Source organism: Aythya fuligula, chromosome 1 (genome assembly GCF_009819795.1).
Source record: "Aythya fuligula isolate bAytFul2 chromosome 1, bAytFul2.pri, whole genome shotgun sequence".
Taxonomy (NCBI): Eukaryota; Metazoa; Chordata; class Aves; order Anseriformes; family Anatidae; genus Aythya; species Aythya fuligula.
The window spans coordinates 80,389,622-80,409,154 of record NC_045559.1 but is presented as its reverse complement, the minus strand read 5'-3'; the positions used below and the strand labels follow the sequence as shown (position 1 = coordinate 80,409,154).

At 39.5% G+C, this 19,533-nt stretch overlaps 2 protein-coding genes across 2 annotated transcripts in view; both read right to left on the bottom strand.

Moving 5' to 3' along the window:
- LOC116489778 (ovostatin) overlaps positions 1-2,036 on the bottom strand; it is a 30,961-nt gene extending 28,925 nt beyond the window's left edge. Inside the window, exons 1-3 of the mRNA XM_032188459.1 lie at positions 1,957-2,036; positions 1,236-1,419; positions 713-869 (exon numbers count right to left, since the gene is read on the bottom strand). Of these exons, the coding sequence (XP_032044350.1) occupies positions 713-869; positions 1,236-1,419; positions 1,957-2,021 (406 nt within the window). The 5' untranslated portion in view covers positions 2,022-2,036. The remainder of the gene's footprint in view (positions 1-712; positions 870-1,235; positions 1,420-1,956) is intronic.
- Positions 2,037-16,389: 14,353 nt separating this feature from the next.
- The window catches only part of LOC116489709 (ovostatin-like), a 29,582-nt gene continuing 26,438 nt past the window's right edge, over positions 16,390-19,533 (bottom strand). The window contains exons 33-35 of the mRNA XM_032188332.1: positions 18,839-18,910; positions 17,454-17,556; positions 16,390-16,442 (exon numbers count right to left, since the gene is read on the bottom strand). Of these exons, the coding sequence (XP_032044223.1) occupies positions 16,390-16,442; positions 17,454-17,556; positions 18,839-18,910 (228 nt within the window). The remainder of the gene's footprint in view (positions 16,443-17,453; positions 17,557-18,838; positions 18,911-19,533) is intronic.

Genomic DNA, 19,533 nt, shown 5'->3' with positions numbered 1-19,533 from the left:
ACTGCTATGTTATTTGGCTTACCTCTGGAAAGAAATATTCTTTCAGTGTTTCCCACAATGTTGTTTTAGAAACCTTAAAACCTAGCAGTGAATTAAGAAATTGATGGGAATAAATAGGGCTTTGTGTATGTGGAGTTCTGCTCTACAGCAAGATGAGAAGTATGGATAGCTAAATAGCATAAATGTCTCAACTTTGCAGGAAAAAAATAAATTATATATATATATATATATATATGTATATAAAGTCCTAAGCTATGAGAACTGAGGGCAAATAACATGATCTTTTATTTAAAAAAAAAAAAATAAAAAATTGTATTTCATTTTTAAATCATGGTCTTGGTCTTTTGTCGGTCTTTGAAGCTGACTAGTATCACAGACTGTGGGAGCATTGTTTCAGCCAGCAATATAAATAGTGATCTTATCACTTCTTTCTACTTGCTTGGCTTGTTACCAGGAATGAAATGACAGCAGTAAAAGCTCCCCTCTTCTCTTAATTGAGGAAGGGACAAATAAAATGAATAGAGACTGTCTGACGGTAGTCTTCTGCCATCCTGAGGATGACTCTCTGAACTTCACAGCAAACACCCAGCATGGTTTTAACAGAAATTCTGAAGGTGTCCAGATTGTAACTCAGCCTGAGGAATACCCTTCATAAAAATTTTATCTGAAGAAATTGCATAAGGAAAATGCCATCAACTAAACAGATATTCACCACTCTGTCCTGGTTTGTAGATGGGTTTGTCTGTCTGCACAAAGACAAAGCTCTCTGCATTCCAAATCATCACTGACCGCCGCTCTTCCAGGTTAACTGTGGTGCCTTTGGCAGAGAAGGAAATGAAAGCCAGTGGGACAGAATTGACAGGAGGAATCTGTAAGGAAACAAGAAAACAAAGGGACGACGCTAGTCTCAAAGTCATTTGCTCCAGAACCTGTTGAACACCCATGGACTACCCATGGACTAGACTCCTAAAAAGAGAAACCCATCTCACTCCCATCATCTGAAATGTCTTTCTTGAACCTTTCACATTTCTTATGTCTATTAAAAATCTCTCCTTGTCTGTCACTACGTACCTTTTCTCCACTTCCTTTTTTTTTCTTCAACGTGTCTTATTTCTACTGCTTCTTGTTCCCTTCCTGCTCTTTCTTGACCCTCCCTACATTTCCTATAAGCCTCTGGCATCAGCCGTTCCAACAAGTTAACTTTTCCATTAGGACATAGACTAAAATTAATTTACCGTGAAGTTGAAGCACTGTAGATCATTGCTTGCCATCATGGTTTTCTCAAAAATAGTGGTGTTAACAGCACCATACTCAAGGATGACTCTAACAGATATCGTTTGATTGAGGTTGAGGAACTGTAGGCAAACCTGGCCTGGAGAGTCATTTTGGAGGACAGCAGGCACCATCAGAACATACTGCCTGTGAGATCCAACAGCACAGTGATCACATCATAGAGAATCGAGAAACAGCCTCAACAGGAAGAAACAAATGCAAAGAGTTTGTATTGTTCAATACCTGCTGGTTGGTTTGGAAAAAACATAAGACACTCTTGCTGGTGCCCCCCACTTCTGCCCTACAGCTCCCGACAAGTTCAGCCTTTGTTTCCCCACACAGCTCTGCCAGTGCTCCCTACTGTTACACTTTAGCCCATCACCTTACTCCTGGAATCATCTGCTTTTCTGCTTTTAGCAAAGTATATTGTTGCTACTACTGCTATTGTCCTTTCTGAACACAAACATCAACTTCTCTGGAATTTCTTCAACAGGTGGAAGGTCTGCTTGGTTTTTAATGAGAACCATTCATTTGATGTCCACACTCCAGGTTAACTTAGCTCTCCAGATATGAAAGATGAGTCATAACAGTATTTAATATTTACAGTAAAAGTAGTGGCATCAACTAGCACTGTCTTTAAAGCCTTACAATGAATACTATTAGTAATAATATGGTAGTTCTTACGGCTCAGGTTCCTTTCCAGCTGTTACATGCAGGAGGACAATAGCCAGAAGAAACTTCAACCACATTTTTCTCACTGGGAAACAGAAGAAAGAGATAAATTCTCTTCCCAAGAAGTAATGCGTTGCTTGCTACTTTAACAGTTCTGCAACATTCCTCACCAAGAGCTCCAGATGAAACGAGTTGGCCCTTCAACTCCTCTCTGGTTCCTTCCTTAGATGCTAGTGCCTTTATAATTGCAGTAAGGGGTGGAGATCCTAGTCTATCCTAATTCCTTCAAGAACCTCCCCTAGCCCTACTGCAAACTACACCACCAACCCACTGTCTCCAGATAGCAACACTTTGCTGCATTTCTCTGAATGTCTGCACAAAGTGTCCTTAGCAGTCTTGTTTTCAGGTGAGGGGCTTTTCTTCTTATGCTGATACTTGGAACAGAAAACAATGAAATGACCTAAAACAGAAGGAGCCTGTCAAACTACATTAATATTTGAGGGCTTATCCCTTCATTCTTGTAATTTACCTCCTGGATTCCCAGTCGGGGTGAAGTAGAATAGTTTTCTATGCTTTGACACCTGATTCTGTTTAAAATAATGTGTTGGCCTCTCTTTTCTCTTCCTTCTTAGATATTTTGAATATTGGTGAGATGGACTAATCTCTGTCCATTAAGCACTTTGCAGTATTGTTGAAGTCTGTTTTATTTCAGCCTGAAATTAGCCAGTTGGTAGATCCTCAGGATAGCATTTTTGAGTTTCTCAGGGTTCTAGTTTTTACACCTCTGTGGAAGCTACTTAGTTTTTGTTTGTTTGTTTGCTTGTTTTTGTTTTGTATGTATGTGTGTAATGTATTTTTGGTTGGTTGGTTGGTTGGTTTGGTTTGTTTTTAGGGGAAAAAAATCTACTTTCAGCCAAAGAGCCAAAGAGATTTTTTTTTTTTTTTTTTTTTTTTTTTTTTTTTTTTGGGGGATGAAGAAAAATTACCTTCCCATTCATATTGTACTATGTGTATGTGTACTGGGTCTGGCTAGGATAAATTTATGAAGCCAGCTTTCTTCACAAAGCAGTTTGTATAGTGCTGTGCTTTGCATATGTGGCTAATCAGTGTTGATAAAACAGTGTTTTGGCTGTTGGTGAACAGTGCTTGCACAGTGTCAAGGTTTTCTTTCTCTCCCAGAAAAAAAAAAAAAAAAAAGTCATTAGGCTGGGGGTGTGCAAGAAAGTGGGAGGAGACACAGCCAGGACCCAACTGACCAAAGCGACTTCGTGCTCAGCAGTAAAAGCTGGGTAAAGGAGGAGGAGGGGGAACATTTGTAGTTAAGTCACTTGTCTTCACAAGAAGCTGCTATGTGTACTGAGGCCCTGCTTCCCACCTAGTGGCTGGACATATGCCTGCCAATGGAAACTAGTGAATAGATTCCTCTTTTTTCTTTACTTCTATGTGAACATTTTTGCTTTTCTTATTAACTGTCTATCTGAATCAAATATTTTTATCTTCCTTCTGTTCTTCTCTCCATTCTTCAGGAGAGGGAAGTGAGCAAAAGGCAGGGTGGGTACTTGAATGTTGGAAGTGTCAACCCCCCACTACATATTAGCAGAATGGGTAAAATTTATTAAAGAGAGATATGGTTTCAAAGGCATCTTCAAAAAAGCATACTTTTCTCTGTTTTCCTGATAAACTCTGTGACTGCCTCTTCTTGTTTACTGCTAAAATGTGATGTAGGGAGTGGTAGGGTGTGCCACCCAGGACAGCTATGAAACTTTCTCCCTTTATGTCTGTAAATTTTCACAGAGCATCAAAAAATACAAAACTGAAACAGGGCAGCAGCAAATAGTGGTCACCCAGAGCTTTGTTTGTGGCATGCTATGGTTGCTTAGACCACAGACAACATTCTGATATTCTGCTCTGAAAGACAAGTTCCTTGTCCTAACAATTAAAGGGGATTACCTGTGTTAACAATTCAGAAGCTTCACTAAGATTTTTTTTTCTTTATTTTTTTTTTTCTGTAACAAGATACCCATACCATGAGCTGTCAAAAACAAACTCACTATCAAAGACTTGAACTAGAGTTGACATTGTAAAATAAGTAATGGCTTATATTGCATGTTCTTGCTCTTCCTGAATTTCTCAGGTAATTATGGTAATAAATTATTCACTCAGGTAATAAAATATTCACTTCAGAGAGGTCCATCTGATAATTATTGCAGTCATGTATTCCTGCACAGATAATTTTCTGAGGCTAATTTTGAAAGTGTAAACAAAAGATCAGGTGGGTTAGGTGACATTCAAATGTTGTATAGGTAGGATAGATTAGCTGTGAAAGTTTTAACTTCCTGTTATAATGAAGTTTGTTTTGCCCATTTATAGGTCGGATTGTGGCTTTGTTTAGAAAGTCCATGCGTATCTTCAAGAACTGGCACTAACCACAATGTCTTCTGTGCATATATGCCTTCTGAATGGTAACCAAATGTGGGACAGAAATCATCCATGCATCCTATGTCCAAACAATTCACTATGTTAGTTTAAATTTTCCACTAATCATAATGGAGAAGGTGATTATGAAATAAGCAAACAAGAAATCATAGAATCATAGAATGGCTTGAGTTGGAAGGGACTTTAAAGATCATCTAACTCCAACCCCTCTGCCATGGCAGGGATGCCACCCACTATGTCAGGTGGACCGAGGACCTATCTAGTCTGGTCTTCCTCCTAATGTCTAATCTAATTCTATCCTCTTTTAGTTTAAGACCATTCCCCCTTCTTCTGTCATTGTCTATCTGAGTAAAGCGTCCTTCTCCATCCTTTTTATAAGACCCCTTTAAGTACTGAAAGGCTGCAATGAGGTCTTCCCAGAGCCTTATCTTCTCCAGGCTGAACATCCCCAGCTCTCTCAGCCTTTCTTTGTAGGAGAGGTGCTCCAGCCCTCTGATCATCTTTGTGGCCCTCCTTTGGTCCTTCTCTAACAGCCCCACATCCTTCTTGTGCTGGGGGCCCTAGATCTGGACACAGCACTCCTGGTGGGGCCTCATAAGGTCAGAACAGAGGAGGACAATCACCTCCCTCAACCCGCTGGCCACTTCTCTGTTGATGCAGCCCAGGATGCAGTTGGCCTTCTGGGCTGCAAGTCCACACTGCTGGATCATGTCAAGCCTTTCATCTACCAGAACCCCCAAGAGATATGGTCACAGTGACTTCTGCATCAGGGAGTGACCTGACCTCAAATTTTACTCATTATTATTGCTCAGAGCCCTATGTTTTATTTATTTATTTTTCCCTGTGGGAGTCATGAAATGGCTCTTGGAAAATTCCAGTAGTCTCTGGAGTTCTGTGTTTTTTATTTTTATTTTTATTTTGCTGTATTTGTAGCTGCTCACATTTAATTTCATTATAGTACTTCTTTCTTTTGCAGTTTATTGTCATATTCCAATAATTCTTTGTATTTGACAGAAGTAATGTAGGAAAGGAGAGTGGCAGTTCTTTGGGAGTTTGCACAGTACAGCAGAGCAATGTTAAACTGGCTAGCTGAGCACTGCAGTAGTGAGGTAGTGGCATGACTTCTGGCAAAGCCTGTTTGAGGAGTTCCATGATTGCCTTGCTAGCAGCTGGCAGTCTGAAGCTGACTTGGATATGCCTACAAAATCTGTAACTGTTATTTTTGTGGTGTAGACACTGGCACTTTTCTTGTAAATCAGTTAATTGCTGCATTCACAGGAGGATCAACACAAAGAAACTTAGTCATTACAGCTACATGAATTAATTGAAAAGCACTGAAGCAATATGTGACTTTGACTATGCTTCCTATAAAACTTTCTGTAAGCAGATTAGGTTGTAACAATTTGTTTAGGATACTAAAGGTCGAAATGCTTGGTTTGGCCCAGGTGGTTGGGGAACAATGTTGAAACACGGTAACTGCTGGTAAAGTCCTGCTTGACCAATAGGGTCTCTAGTCAAGCATGCAAGATTTCCTTCTTTGTTCTAAGATACATGGGCCCTGGAAAAGTTCCCTACCAGCAAAGCTAGCCAAAAGAACAGTGAGCTCATTATAGGAAATGAGTGTATCACTGGAGGAATTGTCACAGCTAGCAGTGATTTTGATGAGTAATAGAATTTCATTCAACAAAATGTGGTAGAGGGAGGGCTGCTGAAATTCATTTCAGTGGTCTGTGATGTTTTCACTTCCAGAAGAGGCAGTGGTTTAAAAGGTGCTATGCGATAGTCAGCCAGTTGCAAGGATTCTGTTACACTCATGACTCATATGAGTGTTGATGGATCATCTAGAACCTATTTTCAAAACTGGCACCTTTATCTTCCTGTGTGATGAGGCCTAGGTGAGCAGACATAACCATGTGTGAGCTGAAGTAGTAAGACTGTCCTTAATATGCAGTTTTACTGGCAAACATGCCTGTCAAAGTTGGGTACAGTTGGAGTCTCACTACTGTCTCTGATCCTGCAAAAACCTGAATGGATAATGGTATATTAAAGAAATTATGTTTCCTACTTATACATAGCTTACCTTGCAGAGCTTAGGCTAAGCTACAGACATTGTAGTACAGCTCGGCTATCAAGTTAGTCTGTACTTGTTCATGAGGTACTTTACTGTTTTAGTGCTTTCCTTGGAAGGATGGGATTAATTAGATACATCAAGACAGGAACTTCTGACATGGACTTCCAAAAATATAGCTAGTTAATTGATATTCTCTGGTGAGACAATGAGCTGACTGCATGCTCCCTCCTTAAACATCCCATGCTAACACTCCTCAGCTCATAGTTGGTACTGAGAGGCTTTCTTGTTTACCAAATGCTGTGACACAAGCTGCACATGATGTTGCTGTGTACTTTGCTCTCCTGGCTAGCAAGGCACCTGAAGCTAAAAGCCCTCTTTAGCACGCTGACGTGTGCCAAACACATTCTCTGACTTTTCAGCTCGTCAGGAAAATTGTGACTCCTTGTTTCTGCTTTACAGATACACATAACTCTCCTGTCTCCTGAGCCCTAAGTTTTGCCCTCTGTAAGTAGAAGCATTTGCTTTAAGTTTAAGTGACAACTACTAACAGTCCCACATAGAAAGAATTAGCTGTCTGAGGCTTTCAAATTGCCATAACTTTTCTCTGCTCGCAAGACTGGGCTTCCTTCTTCTCTGGAATTATTTGAGAGGGGAGATCTAGGAGTTTTGTTTCCCCTTGGGATGTCATCCAACAGAGTGTGAAGCCTAAAAAGGTTTTATGGACATAATTCTACCCCTAAGTTTCTTTCATGGAGTTGTGGCTGCTCTTGACACAATAGCTCTCAAACATCCCTCTGAACAGCAACTTGGGCTGTGAGGAGGGAATGGTGGAGGAGTAATGCCTTTACGTATTTTACATGTCCCCTACAATTCTGTGATTTTGCGATTCTATGATAACACCAAATGTCTGAGACTACAGTCCCTTTATGATACATAGGAGCCACTTTGAACATTTGCTGTTGACCAATACCTAGTTCCAAATTAATTTTGTTTATTGAAAACAACAAAAAACAAACAAACAAACAAACAAAACAAAACAAAACAAACAAACAAAAAAACCTTTCCACTATGATATAATAGAAATTGAGCTTGTTCCAGATACGTTATGGGAGGCATGCAATTCAGAGCCTGCAGCTTTCTCTCCCTTTATCTGTTATTATTATCTATTTGGCAGCACAACAATACTCTTGTGTTACCCAATATAATTGCACTACTTCAAGGATTTCCCCCAGGGAGAGCCTGTGTTTGTGCCTTACACCCCTGACCTTATGCCTGAGAAGTGTTCTGTACTCATTCCTCAAACAGAAAGGCTATTTCTGCTTCCTCTCCAGTGCTAATGTATTCTGCAGCTATACATTGAACTGTTTAGCACTGCACAGAACATATAGGAGGATGTTGTCTTGAAAAAGTGCTGTCATTCCTAATTATCTTCTATTATATTTCCAAGCATTTGAGGCTTCCAAGTAGGCTGAGGGGAAACAAGTCAGCTTCAGGCAAACAGTGAGTCAGAGAAAGCCCCTGCTGCTTAGTTTTCCCTTTTAAAGAGCTAGGTGTTTTTTAAGGCTACTACCTAATAAAACACTAGTGCCAGGCAAAAAACATCTGCTGGAGAGCTGGAGAGCCCTGAGTGGACATCAGCAAGTGACTGAAGAGTCACGTCCATGTGTAAAGTCATCCCTTGTTGCTAGCTTGAGGAGAGCACAGTCACTTTGCTTTCACATGAATTGTATAGAAATTCTGCCAAGTGGCAAAGGCATGGGAGTTCTCGCTTCTGAGGAAAGCTTCCAGAGTCTCTACTATCACCTTTGCTCTGGCTTTCAATAATTTCTTTTTCCTGAACTACATAGTGATAGGCTTATAGTTCTTCAACCTATTTTGTGAGCTCACCACTGACACTGGCAGCACTTTATATTTGAAGAATCATCCGCAAAAGAAATGGGAGTGTGGTTAGGACTAGTATGTTTAAATAGATCTGGAAAACATTCAGTTTTGGGCCTCAAGAGTGCTCATTCACTGTATTTTTTCCAGCATTTCTTTTACTGTTCATTTTAATTTTTATTCAAATATGTACTCTTGTTACTGGAGCTCTAATGCTTTGAAACCCATCTTCCGATCCTATAATTAAATTGCTTATTTATTAATCTCCTGTTCTAAATATCAATGTCCAGGAAGCTGCCATTGAAAAACTAATTCCTGAGTCACCCACAAATCTATTTCAGATAAGGCCAGAAGTTTCTTTTTTTATTTTTATTTTATTTTATTTTACTTTATTTTATTTTATTTTATTTTATTTTATTTTATTTTATTTTATTTTTAATTTTATTTTACTATTAATTTTGGAGCTCATTTTCAAAAAAACATGCAGTTTTTGGTAAAGCTTCAGGTATTTGCACGTTTGCCAATTTCAGCTCCAAATACATTCTTAGAACCTCAACCAAAAAAGGAGTGGACTACTGCACCGGTTCCACCTGCAGAGTAAGTAAGAGCAGAGTGATTTTTCACCTGAGCTCTCTGCAGTGAAGGTGCAAAGCCAGGCTTTGGCTTAATGAGGTATTCATTATTTACTGGGATGTACTAGAGAAGACATTCACAACTGGGAAAAGTAAGCATCAAGACTGTTTGAGTGAGTATTAAAGATGTTCCTAGTTTTTCAATAGCACAGAAAATGTTAAAAAATCTAGAACCTGAAGTGTTTCTTAGAATACCACATTTTAATATTACTCATTAGTGATACCTGTGCCAAACAATGCACTCTGCCTTTCAGTGAGTTGATTGAATGATCTATGTGACCAAAGACACTTGCTCAACAGACACCACAGAGGGAAATGATATCCCTCAAGCTTTCTCTTTATTATAATATGAGGGATGTTTGGACGTAGAAAACTCTACCTTCTGGACACTATTCAGGCATAAATTGGCCTGCTGTAGAAGTGATATTGCTAAATACAACCACAAAAAGAACAATCCTTCAGAAAAGCCTTAGAACAGTCCCTCCTGAGCACAAATAAGAGCACAAACCAAAACTCTCAGCCTTTTCTGTTGGGGGGAATCAAGATTTTTGAAGCTATCTAGGGTGGAAGTGCTTTGTTTCCAGTAAAAACATGGAAAACATGGTTCTTTTTTTTTTTTTTTTTTTTTTTTTTCATGAAATAGTAAATTGTTGACAGTTTTTCTGAAGTGAATTGCTAATTTTGAGCAATTAAGGAAAATAAAAGCTCCCCAGGCCTCAGAAAATATAAAAGAGGATTTTTTTTTCTCATAATCTTTAATATGTAGGGTCAGTCCTTTTCCTAAGTGTCTTCTGCACTTATCTTAGCTATACTTAGGCTTTAAGTTTTAAAAAAGTATAAAGAATTAAAAAATAAGCTTCAAATTGATGACTGCTAAAGATAAGCAAGCTACATTCTTCTGACACAGCTAGTTTCTGTAAGCTGTAACTCAATGACATTATCCTACAGCTATTCAAGTATAAAATGAGGATAGACTCATGAGTGTAATGAGTATAGCAGCTCCCTCCAGAATTTGATCACTAGCAAGACACTGAACCCAATGCATTTTTCCTTTGGCCTTTCAGGAGTTAAACCCTTTTGTCTGAGTTTTACATCTAACATGACTTTTTTTCATTGTTGTCTCGTGAGTTTTTTATGCTTGTTGACACTTGGTTTGGTTGAATATGAATGCTTGGAGGGGATTCAGTGACTTAGCATTGTTCTTGTTACACTCCTACTGTTTCTATATCAAACAAAGAGAGATGTCATGGACTAGCATGATCTAAGAGGTGATCCTGTAAACAGTGGTAATAGTGAAAGCATACATTCCCCTAGCTTTCCTATTTAGTCTGGGAAGACTAAGTGAAACTTAGGAAAGAGACACAGAGGACTAAAACTAAATGAAATGATTTGGCGTAATCCTTGATTATTTCTTAGATGTACATCTCCTACTTCTGATCATTTGGAAAGGTCTGGAATGAATTGTCAAAACTATTCAGAAAAGGTTCATTTCAACCATTTAAGTAACAAGGTCATCACTCTGTTCAGATGTTAGGTGCATTTCAAAAAAAGTGCTTCATGATATGTAGTCAGTCTGGGACACAAGTTACAGATAGCAGACTTGCTAAGTAATTCTGTTTAATTCTAGACTTTTCCTGGTGTGATGAGGTTAAATGGACCATTTTTTGTCTCTTCCAGGAATATTTTCTCTAGGACAAAACCAGTCCAAGCCTTACTTTGACAAGTGAAATAAAAACAAATTATGGAACAGACACATAAAAATTCTCTAGTAAAGCCATGCAAGCTGGAGATCTAAAGTTGCCATAGGATGTAAAATGGATGTACAGTTAAATGAGTAGTTCAGGCTTCTTTCCAGAAGCAAGGTCCACACAAGAAGACACTATATAAGCACATACAAAAATTTTCCTCTCCCAATAAAAACCCAGAGTACAAAGCAGATATTAGTTCAGTGGTTTTATTCAGTGGTTCCCATTGTGAAGGTAGTGAAGAGAAAGCTAATATCTTCAACAGTCAATTGTTCCACTGACACCAGAGGAAAGAGAAAAAAGTCTGTGGATTTGGTCTAAAATTAAATAACAGCCTGGTGTTATTCAAAGAAGATACAGCAATACTGAAGGCTGTGAAGGCTACCTAGAAGGAACACACAGATCTTCCTTTGAAATACTGAAGAAGAGTTATCTGTCCCTTCTTCATTCTTGTTTCCCTCCCTAGTTCTCTGGCCAATTAGCCTCTGATCAGGGACTCCTTGCTGATATAATTCAGCTGGCTTTCTCAAATAAAGGCAGAGAGAATGTGACAAGAAGGAAGCAATAAGTTAAAGGAAAGAAAAAATTACAGCTTAATTGTTGGAGACGCCTCTCAATGTGAAACACTGCTAGTAATGTTGCATATGTTTGTTCTGAGTGACAATAGGCAGGGCTAATATATTGACCATGAGCTCAGCAAAGTCTCCAGCACTGATCAAAACTTTATAGAAGGTGACTGAGCTGAAGGATTCACCTGAATAGTTACTGAGTCAGAGACATAAAGTCAGATTTCCTCTGTATTTGCTCTGTATCTTTTTCTGTTCTTTCAAGTAATATTTTTGTAAGTTCTGTCTACAGGAAAGCATTCTGCTTTAGTAAGGAGATACCAGGAGCTAGGTGGCTTAGCCATGTGAGAAGATATGGAACTCATATGGAAAAATATTTTAGTGGACAACTGACTAACTGCAAGATGACATGCTTGTTACTGTCATAGTTTTCTATGCAGCATCTAATTTTTTGCATTATTTAAGAATCAAGACTTTATTACGGAGCTCATAAATCAATTTAAAATTAAATTTCTTAGGTAGTGAAATATGGGGAGAAAGAACCAAACAACATAACATAGAGACAGACAAGTTTCCCAAATTTTCTGTGTGAGCTAGGGGATTGTATAGATATATCAGTGAGTCAGGTGAAACAGCCCCAACGCACTATTTTTTACTTCATGACAAACAAATAAAATTAAAATTTCAAATAATTGAGACAGTGGGATATAGTTTAACTTGTCAGACTTATATTACATTTGAGTGAACTCCCAAGTTCCTTCATCAGCAACTTCACATGATGCAAGCTCCGTGAGAAACAGTCTTTAGGTCGCTAGATGTACTGGAGGTAAAACAGGAAAGTTATAGATGTAAAAGGTTATAAAATGCAGATTTTGCTAGATACCATTGACATTGTCACAGCCACTCCCTCTCAGCCTAGTGTTTTGGTAATTTGTAACAAAATTTAAATGCTGTGCTTTAGAAATAAGCTGCATTTCATATCAGTTTCCATCTGACCAGTCTTGCAGTTGACCATTCATTGGAATGGCATTAAACAAAGGCCTTTGTTTTACAGCAGATTGAGTGTACACAGCTGAAGAAAGTGGTTTGAACTAGCCTGATTTACCACTCTTTAAGCTCACACAATCTCTGCTGACAGGGATGGGAGAGTGAGGAGGAGCCTGGGGTCACTAAAAAGGCAACTTGGCACCATAATGTCCTCAGAGTCATAGCTGATTCCTTAGCAAGTGGCCATCTGTAACAAATACAAAAACATTGTTTTGTGTGACTTTTTAGGTCAGATATTGTGCTCAGGGGGAAGTTTCTTATGGGGATAGAAATACCGGGGACAGGACTTTTGGGTTTTGAGCAGAACTAGAAGAAGTTAAAGCCAACCACCTCACAAAATCTTTTTCTCAAAAGGTTATTCATTTTTTTCAAAATGTGTAGAAGCTCTCGACATTCACATTGCATGGCATTCATTTGGAATTGCCAGAGAACTATTTATTCCTGTCCTTCAATAAAGCAGCACCTAAATTCAACCCAAAGGAATGATCCCCATCCCCTTTTCTGTCTTTTCTCAGGAGAGTATCCAAAAATATGACATGACGTGCTTGTAAATATTCTTCGTTACAAGGGCCCCTTCAGACTTATCTGTATGCACTGTGTTTCCACATGAAAAGCTGCCAAATTCTGGGCACTTTCAAATGTCAGGAGGTATATTTGGAAAGTTGAAAATAAAGTCAGAGCATGGATTCAGGTTTTTGTGGATGTCAAGGCACTTATCCCACATCAGCCTGCATTTAAATTCACAAAAATATTGTGTCACTTTAGGGTCCTGTGCCCAAACCTTCCGCTGTTTAGAACAACTGTCCAGCTGGTTTCCAAGTTTTCCCAGGTCCTGATGTTGCCGAATTACTCTGAATTCTACTTTTTTTTTTTTTTTTTTTTTTCCCTAGGCTGTGTTGCCACTCCACACTGAGCAGAAGAGAGGGGAGAGTCACCTCCCTTGACCTGCAGAACATGCTTCTTTTGATGCCGCTCAAGATACAGTTGGCTTTCTGGGCTGCAAGTACACATTGCCAGCTCATGTCAAGCTTCTCGTTGACCCAGACCCCCAAGTCCTTCTCATTAGGGCTATTCTCAATCCATTCTCTGCCCAGCCTGTATTTGTGCTTGGGATTGCCCCGATGCAGGTGCAGGCCTTGCACTTGGCCTTGTTGAACTTCATGAAGTTCACATGGGCCTACCTCTCAAACCTGTCAGTGTCCCTTTGGATGACATCCTTTCCTTTAGTAAATTGTTTGGAACCAACATTATTGAAGCCCAGACCTGTCTCCTGTAGAAAAATAATGAAAGTAACGAGGTAAAATGGGAAGACTGCAGACTAGAAAGTGGCATCTTTGGTTGCAACACAGGTGTGATGTTTCCTTGCAACCTTCCTTCTAAAGAAATGCAGTCCTCGTACAAAGATCTGAGACCTGATAAACTCTTAGCAAAATAATGGAATAACTGTGGTTGGAGTTCAGGAAGAAAAAGACGTTTTTTTCTTTGGAAGGAGCGGGCCACTCAGGAGGACTATAAAAATGTTATGAGGTTGTGCAGGGAGAAAGTTAGAAGGGCCAAAGCCTAACCGGAGCTCAATCTGTCTACTGCTGTTAAAGACAATTTAAAAAGTTTTTATAAATACATAAACAAGAAAAGGAAGACTAAGGAGAATCTCCATCCTTTAATGGATTTTGGGGGAAAACATAGTGACAAGAGATGAGGAAAAGGCTGAGGTACTTAATGCCTTCTTTGCCTCAATCTTTAGCAGCAAGACTGATTGTTCTCCGGGTATTCAGCCTCCTGATCTGGTAGATAGGGGCAGGGAACAGAAAGAAGCTCTTACAATCCATGAGGAAAGGCTTAGTGACCTGCTACTCCACTTAGACATACACAAGTCTGTGAGGTCAGATTGGATCCACTTGAGGGTACTTAGGGAGCTGGTGGAAGTGCTCTCCAAGCTACTTTACATTATTTATGAGCAGTCCTGGTATCAAGGGAGGTCCCAGTCAACTGTCAGCTAGTAAATGTGATGCCCATCTACAAGAAGGACTGGAATGAGGATCTGGAAAACTACAGGCCTTCCAGTCTACCTTTGGTGCTGAGGAAGGTTATGGATCAGATTATCTTGAGTGACATCACAGAGTACCTACAGGGCAACAAGGGGATCAGGCACAGTCAGCATGTATTTATCAAAGGCATGTCCTGCTTGATGAACCTGATCTCCTTCTACAATAAGGTGATGCACTCAGTGGATGGGGGAAAGGCTGTGGATATGGTCTACCTAGACTTCAGTAAGGCTTTTGACACCTTTTACCACAGCATTCTCCTGAAGAAGCCAGCTGCTCAAGTCTTGGATGGGTGTATGATTTGTTGGGTTAAAAGCTGGCAGGGTGGCCTGGCCCAGAGAGTCATGGTGAATGGAGTTATATCCAGCTGGAGGTCAGTCACTAGAGGTGTCCCCCAGGTCTCAGTACTGGGGCCAGTTCTCTTCAATATCTTTAGCAATGAACTGAATGAGGGAATTGAGTGCACCCTCTGTACGTCTGCAGATGACACCAAGTTAGGTGCAAGCACTGATTTGCTCCAGGGTAGGAGTGCTCTAGCACAACAACCCCATGCAACACTACAGGTAGGGGAAAGAGTGGTTGGAAAGCTGCTCGCTGGAAAGGGACCTGGGGGTATTGGTCAATTCTGGTTGAATGTAGGCCAGCAGTGTGCTCAGGTGGCCAAAAAGGCCAACGGCATCCTGGCTTGTATCAGAAACAGTGTGGCCAGCAGGACTAGGGAAATGATTGTCCCTCTGTACTTGGCTCTGGTGAGGCCACACCTCAAGTACTGTGTTCAGTTTTGGGCCCCTCACTACAAGAAGGACATTGAGGTGCTGGAGTGTGTCCAAAGAAGGGCAATGAAACTGGTGAAGGGTCTAGAGAACAAGCCTTATGAGGAGCAGCTGAGGGAGTTGGGTTCTTTTAGCCTGGAGAAAAGGAGGCTCAGGGGAGACCTTATTGCACTCCACAGTTACCTTAAAGGAACTGATAGTGAGGTGGGGATCAGTCTCTTCTCCCAAGCACCAAGTGACAGGACAAGAGGAAATGGGGAGGTATAGGTTGGATATTAGGAAAAATTTCTGTACTAAAAGAGTACAGAAGACCATCTGATTATGTTTAAGATCATCTAATAATATGAAAGATCATCTAATTCCACCTCCCTTCCCCCTACCCACCATAGGCAGGGACACCTTCCACTAGATCAGGTTGCCCAAGGCCTCATCCAGCCTGGCCTTGAACACCTCCAGGGATGGGGCATCCACAGCTTCTCTGGGCAACCTGTTCCAGTGCCTCACCACCCTTTGAGTGAAGATGTCGTTGATGTCAGTAAGTCATTGTCACTGACTGACTATGAATTATATGAATCATTTAGTTTATGAAGAACCTTACAGTCCCCATTTATGGCAAGAAGTGGAGATTGAGACTATCAATCAGAAGGTTTTATTCCAAAGAACAGTAAAAAATGAGATGTTAATCTGGAGAGAATCCCTCTTTCCAAGTGGAAGTAAAAATTGCATAAAGTTGTCTTCCTGTGACTAGAAGTCTAACATCTGTAAACAACATTCTCCAAGCTCTGTCATGGAAAAATGTGAGAATCAATGTCATTTCTTCAGAGTTTTCCTTCAGGATAAATGGAAAGACCAAAACAAATCAAAATCTACAGAAGCAGCAACAGATTATTCTCCTAATTTTAGGTTTCTTAAGAGGAATCGGTGGCCAAAAATACATGTTTCAGGAGTTTACTTTTACATAAAGCTACCATTGAAATATATGACGAGTTTCCAAAAAGATGGGTGGTTGCACAGTTATCTCCCTTATTAGGAAAACCACTTTATTTGCAGTTTCTGATCCTCACTGACCCAAAACATTTTTAAAGCCTGGGCCAGAATGTGTCATTTTAATTGATGTCACACTGGGATTTATTCTTCTATACACTTTTCATTGCCCTCCCCATAAACAACCAAGTCTCTTATCCTCTTCTTCCCCTACAAATGCTTGTTTTATACCTTCTGACCCATTACTTCTTCTGGCACGTATCTGATTTCAGTTGGAAGATGCAGAGCAGGGTGTTTGGTATTCTGCAAGGGCATATTCATCTGGAAAGGAAAAAAGAAAGATGACAGTTGTATGAGAGTAAGAAATCATTCAGACCCCAGTCCCTGTGCATAAGATTAACACATTATGCTGAATTGGAAAACATCTTATAAATTTTGCTGTGGTCTTTCAGTTGTCAAGGCATTCAGTTGCAGGTCTGCACAGTCAGTGCCTAATGCACTCCTCTGACAGTGTTTGTGAGGACATGTCATTACTGTTATGACATGGGATGTGGATCGGGTAGTAGAACAGGCACTCCAGGGAGAATTCTCTGGATACTGCTGCTATTCTGCTGAGATAGTTCCCAAAGGTTATACCATTAGGTTATACTTGAGAAAAGCTTCTGAGAACCTGAGGCACAGTTTTGATAACAAAACTGCCACAATTGGGTAATGCCTGATATATTTGTAGTTCCTTGAGGACATATCTAGAAAGGTGGTCAGGCTCTTAATATTCTAATTACATGCTTAAGCTTCTGTTGAGTTCAGCAGTACTGACATTCCTACTTAAGTATTTGAATTCCAGTATAGACTAGTTTTTTGACCACAGCTTACGGTGGCCATGTAAAGTAAAAATATGAGACAAGCTAGATTAGTGAAGTCATGAATGCTGTTGTCTTTGGGTTGCTGATTTTAACCATCATGTCCAAACTGGGGAAAGAAAGTGGAACTTTTTGTATGTAATTTGCAGGAAAGCAACTCATGACACATCACTTTCTAACCTGCTGTATGTTTAAATGAAGCAAGAAATGAAAAGATGGGGACATCTGCTGTCTATGTTTCTGAAAACCCTTTGCAGTCTGGTAAGAGAAAGCAGAAAAATTGCTAGCTTGCTTCTCTAACAAAGAGAAATAAAAGCAGCAGAAACATGAAGAGAAGCTTGCACAGAGACAGTAAGGGAAAATCCACTGTCCCACCCAGCAAATGCTGAGATAAACATTTTTTAATTATTATTTTTTATTTTATTTTATTTTATTTTTTTGGTGTGCGTGTGTGTCTGCTGAGGTCACCTACCTGTTTCATAGTAATCATAAATATGTACTGCTGCTGGTTTGATATTTGACACAGGCAGGCTTTGCTCCACACTGAAGGAGAAGCTGATTGCTTTCTGGGAGAGCTGGAATTGGCAAGACAAAAAGATGAGGACTTTTTCTTTACATGTCTAGTCCTGAGGCTAAGGTTGAGTAGATGCATCTGGGCCAGACTAGATGACAAAGTACCATTCTACACTTCTCTCCAGATTGTAATCTTTAAATCAAATCAGACAATTGTTTAAATGTTGTTGCTAAACATGTTTTGTTGCTAAATATGTTTTGTTGCTAAACCTGTGAGCTATTTTCCTTCTTTCTTTTCATACTTCCATTGCCTATAATACAACCATTCTGTGATTACTGAAGCTTTCAGCACATCACCATTCTTCCTCTCACTAAAAGGTAGATATTTTATTTCCTTGCTTTTTTCCAGCTAAAACCACCTTCCTATGAACCTTCCCCCCCCCCTTTTTTTTCCCTCTAATCACATTGAATTCAAGGCTCCCAACCCCCCCTATTATTTTGTTCCTCAATCCATACTCTTGTAGCCAGACCCAAACTTTCCTCCTTACTCCTCTTCTTCATCTTCAAGCTTTCTGCTGTATGTCTGGGACTGTGACCCTGCTTTCCTCTCCATTTATTCTTGTTTTTATCTTGCTGATCTCTTCATAGGAATGGAGCCATGGACAGGGGTTCTGTAGAGCTTTCTGCAATACTGGTGCCCTGCTGTGTAAACCTTTCCATCTCAACATCTCAGGCTCTCTGTGAATCCAGAATACTGCCTCCGATCTTCCTTACTAGATCCTTGCAGACCAACTGATAACAATTATTGTATAAAAGGTAGATATAATTAATTTTGCTTCCTCCCTCCTTCCCCTTTCGGTATTTTAAGATACCTTGTGTTTTGATTTTCTTCCTTCTCCCTCACTCCCTTTGTTAATGTCACTGATGTGGGAGGAGCACTCTTTTCATACACACCTCTCTCTAAAAGGGAGGGGATGATATTGACTTCATATGATACACTTTCAGCTTTCATCAAATGACGAAAAGTGTCACTTAGCGGCTCAGGAATATTATGTTGACCATGATTTTTTGCAATATGGAATGCAACTTTGCTATGTTTGCAAAATGTTATTCAATCACATAGCATTCTTCATGTATTAAAAGTAGTAACAAAGCTCTTCACAGTACACTACAACTATTGTATTTCTAGGTAACTTACTTACTGGAGGTTGGACAGGGTAAAGTCCCTTTAATTCTTTAAGGTTTGTATTCTTAATCTGCTTTTGATGTGATTTTTCTTTTTCTCTGGGAGCCTATTTTAAACTTCCATTTTAACAAAACCCAAAAGAAACTTCCCAAACTTACCTTCTGAAGGTAAAAGAAGATGTGGTTGTTCTTGATGTCTACGCGATCCACAACAGAATCTTGGTACTGAAGCTATGAATAAGGCAAGTGATACCAATTTTAACGTAAGAGGTTTGTCAAGGAGACTTACAAATAGCTATACGCTAGCAAAATGTTTAAAGTGGTTGCTGTGCTCCTGTTGTGCCACCGTGACATCTAGTGGCCAAAATAAAAAATGCAAAAAGTTGGGTGTTTTCATACAATGGCAAGCTGAATGAAAATTATCCTGGTTTTACTGGTCAGGTTTGGTGTGTGTGTCTCCTTATCAGCTTAAGTATAGTGTCATTTCAACGAGAATTTACAATCACACGATCATTTATGCAGGTTGAACTAACTTGCTTTCTGTAGTATATTTTTTAAAAATATTACAATAGAGCCAAAAAGTTTTAGAAAACTACATGAACAAAATTATTTTACTATTAAAAAATAAAATAAAATATAATGTTAAAACAAGCTATTTTTGCCAAATGGATGCAATGAGTGGGATGTCAATAATGTCATCATCATGGGGTTTCATCTTCCAAAGAAAAGTTATGAATGTCTTACAGTTCTAGACAAAAAGAAAATCAAAAAATCATGCCTGAATGATACGTGCTTTTAGATGCACCAAGCTGTGAGAAGATTCTAAAATAAATTGCATTGTTCTTTTTGTTTAC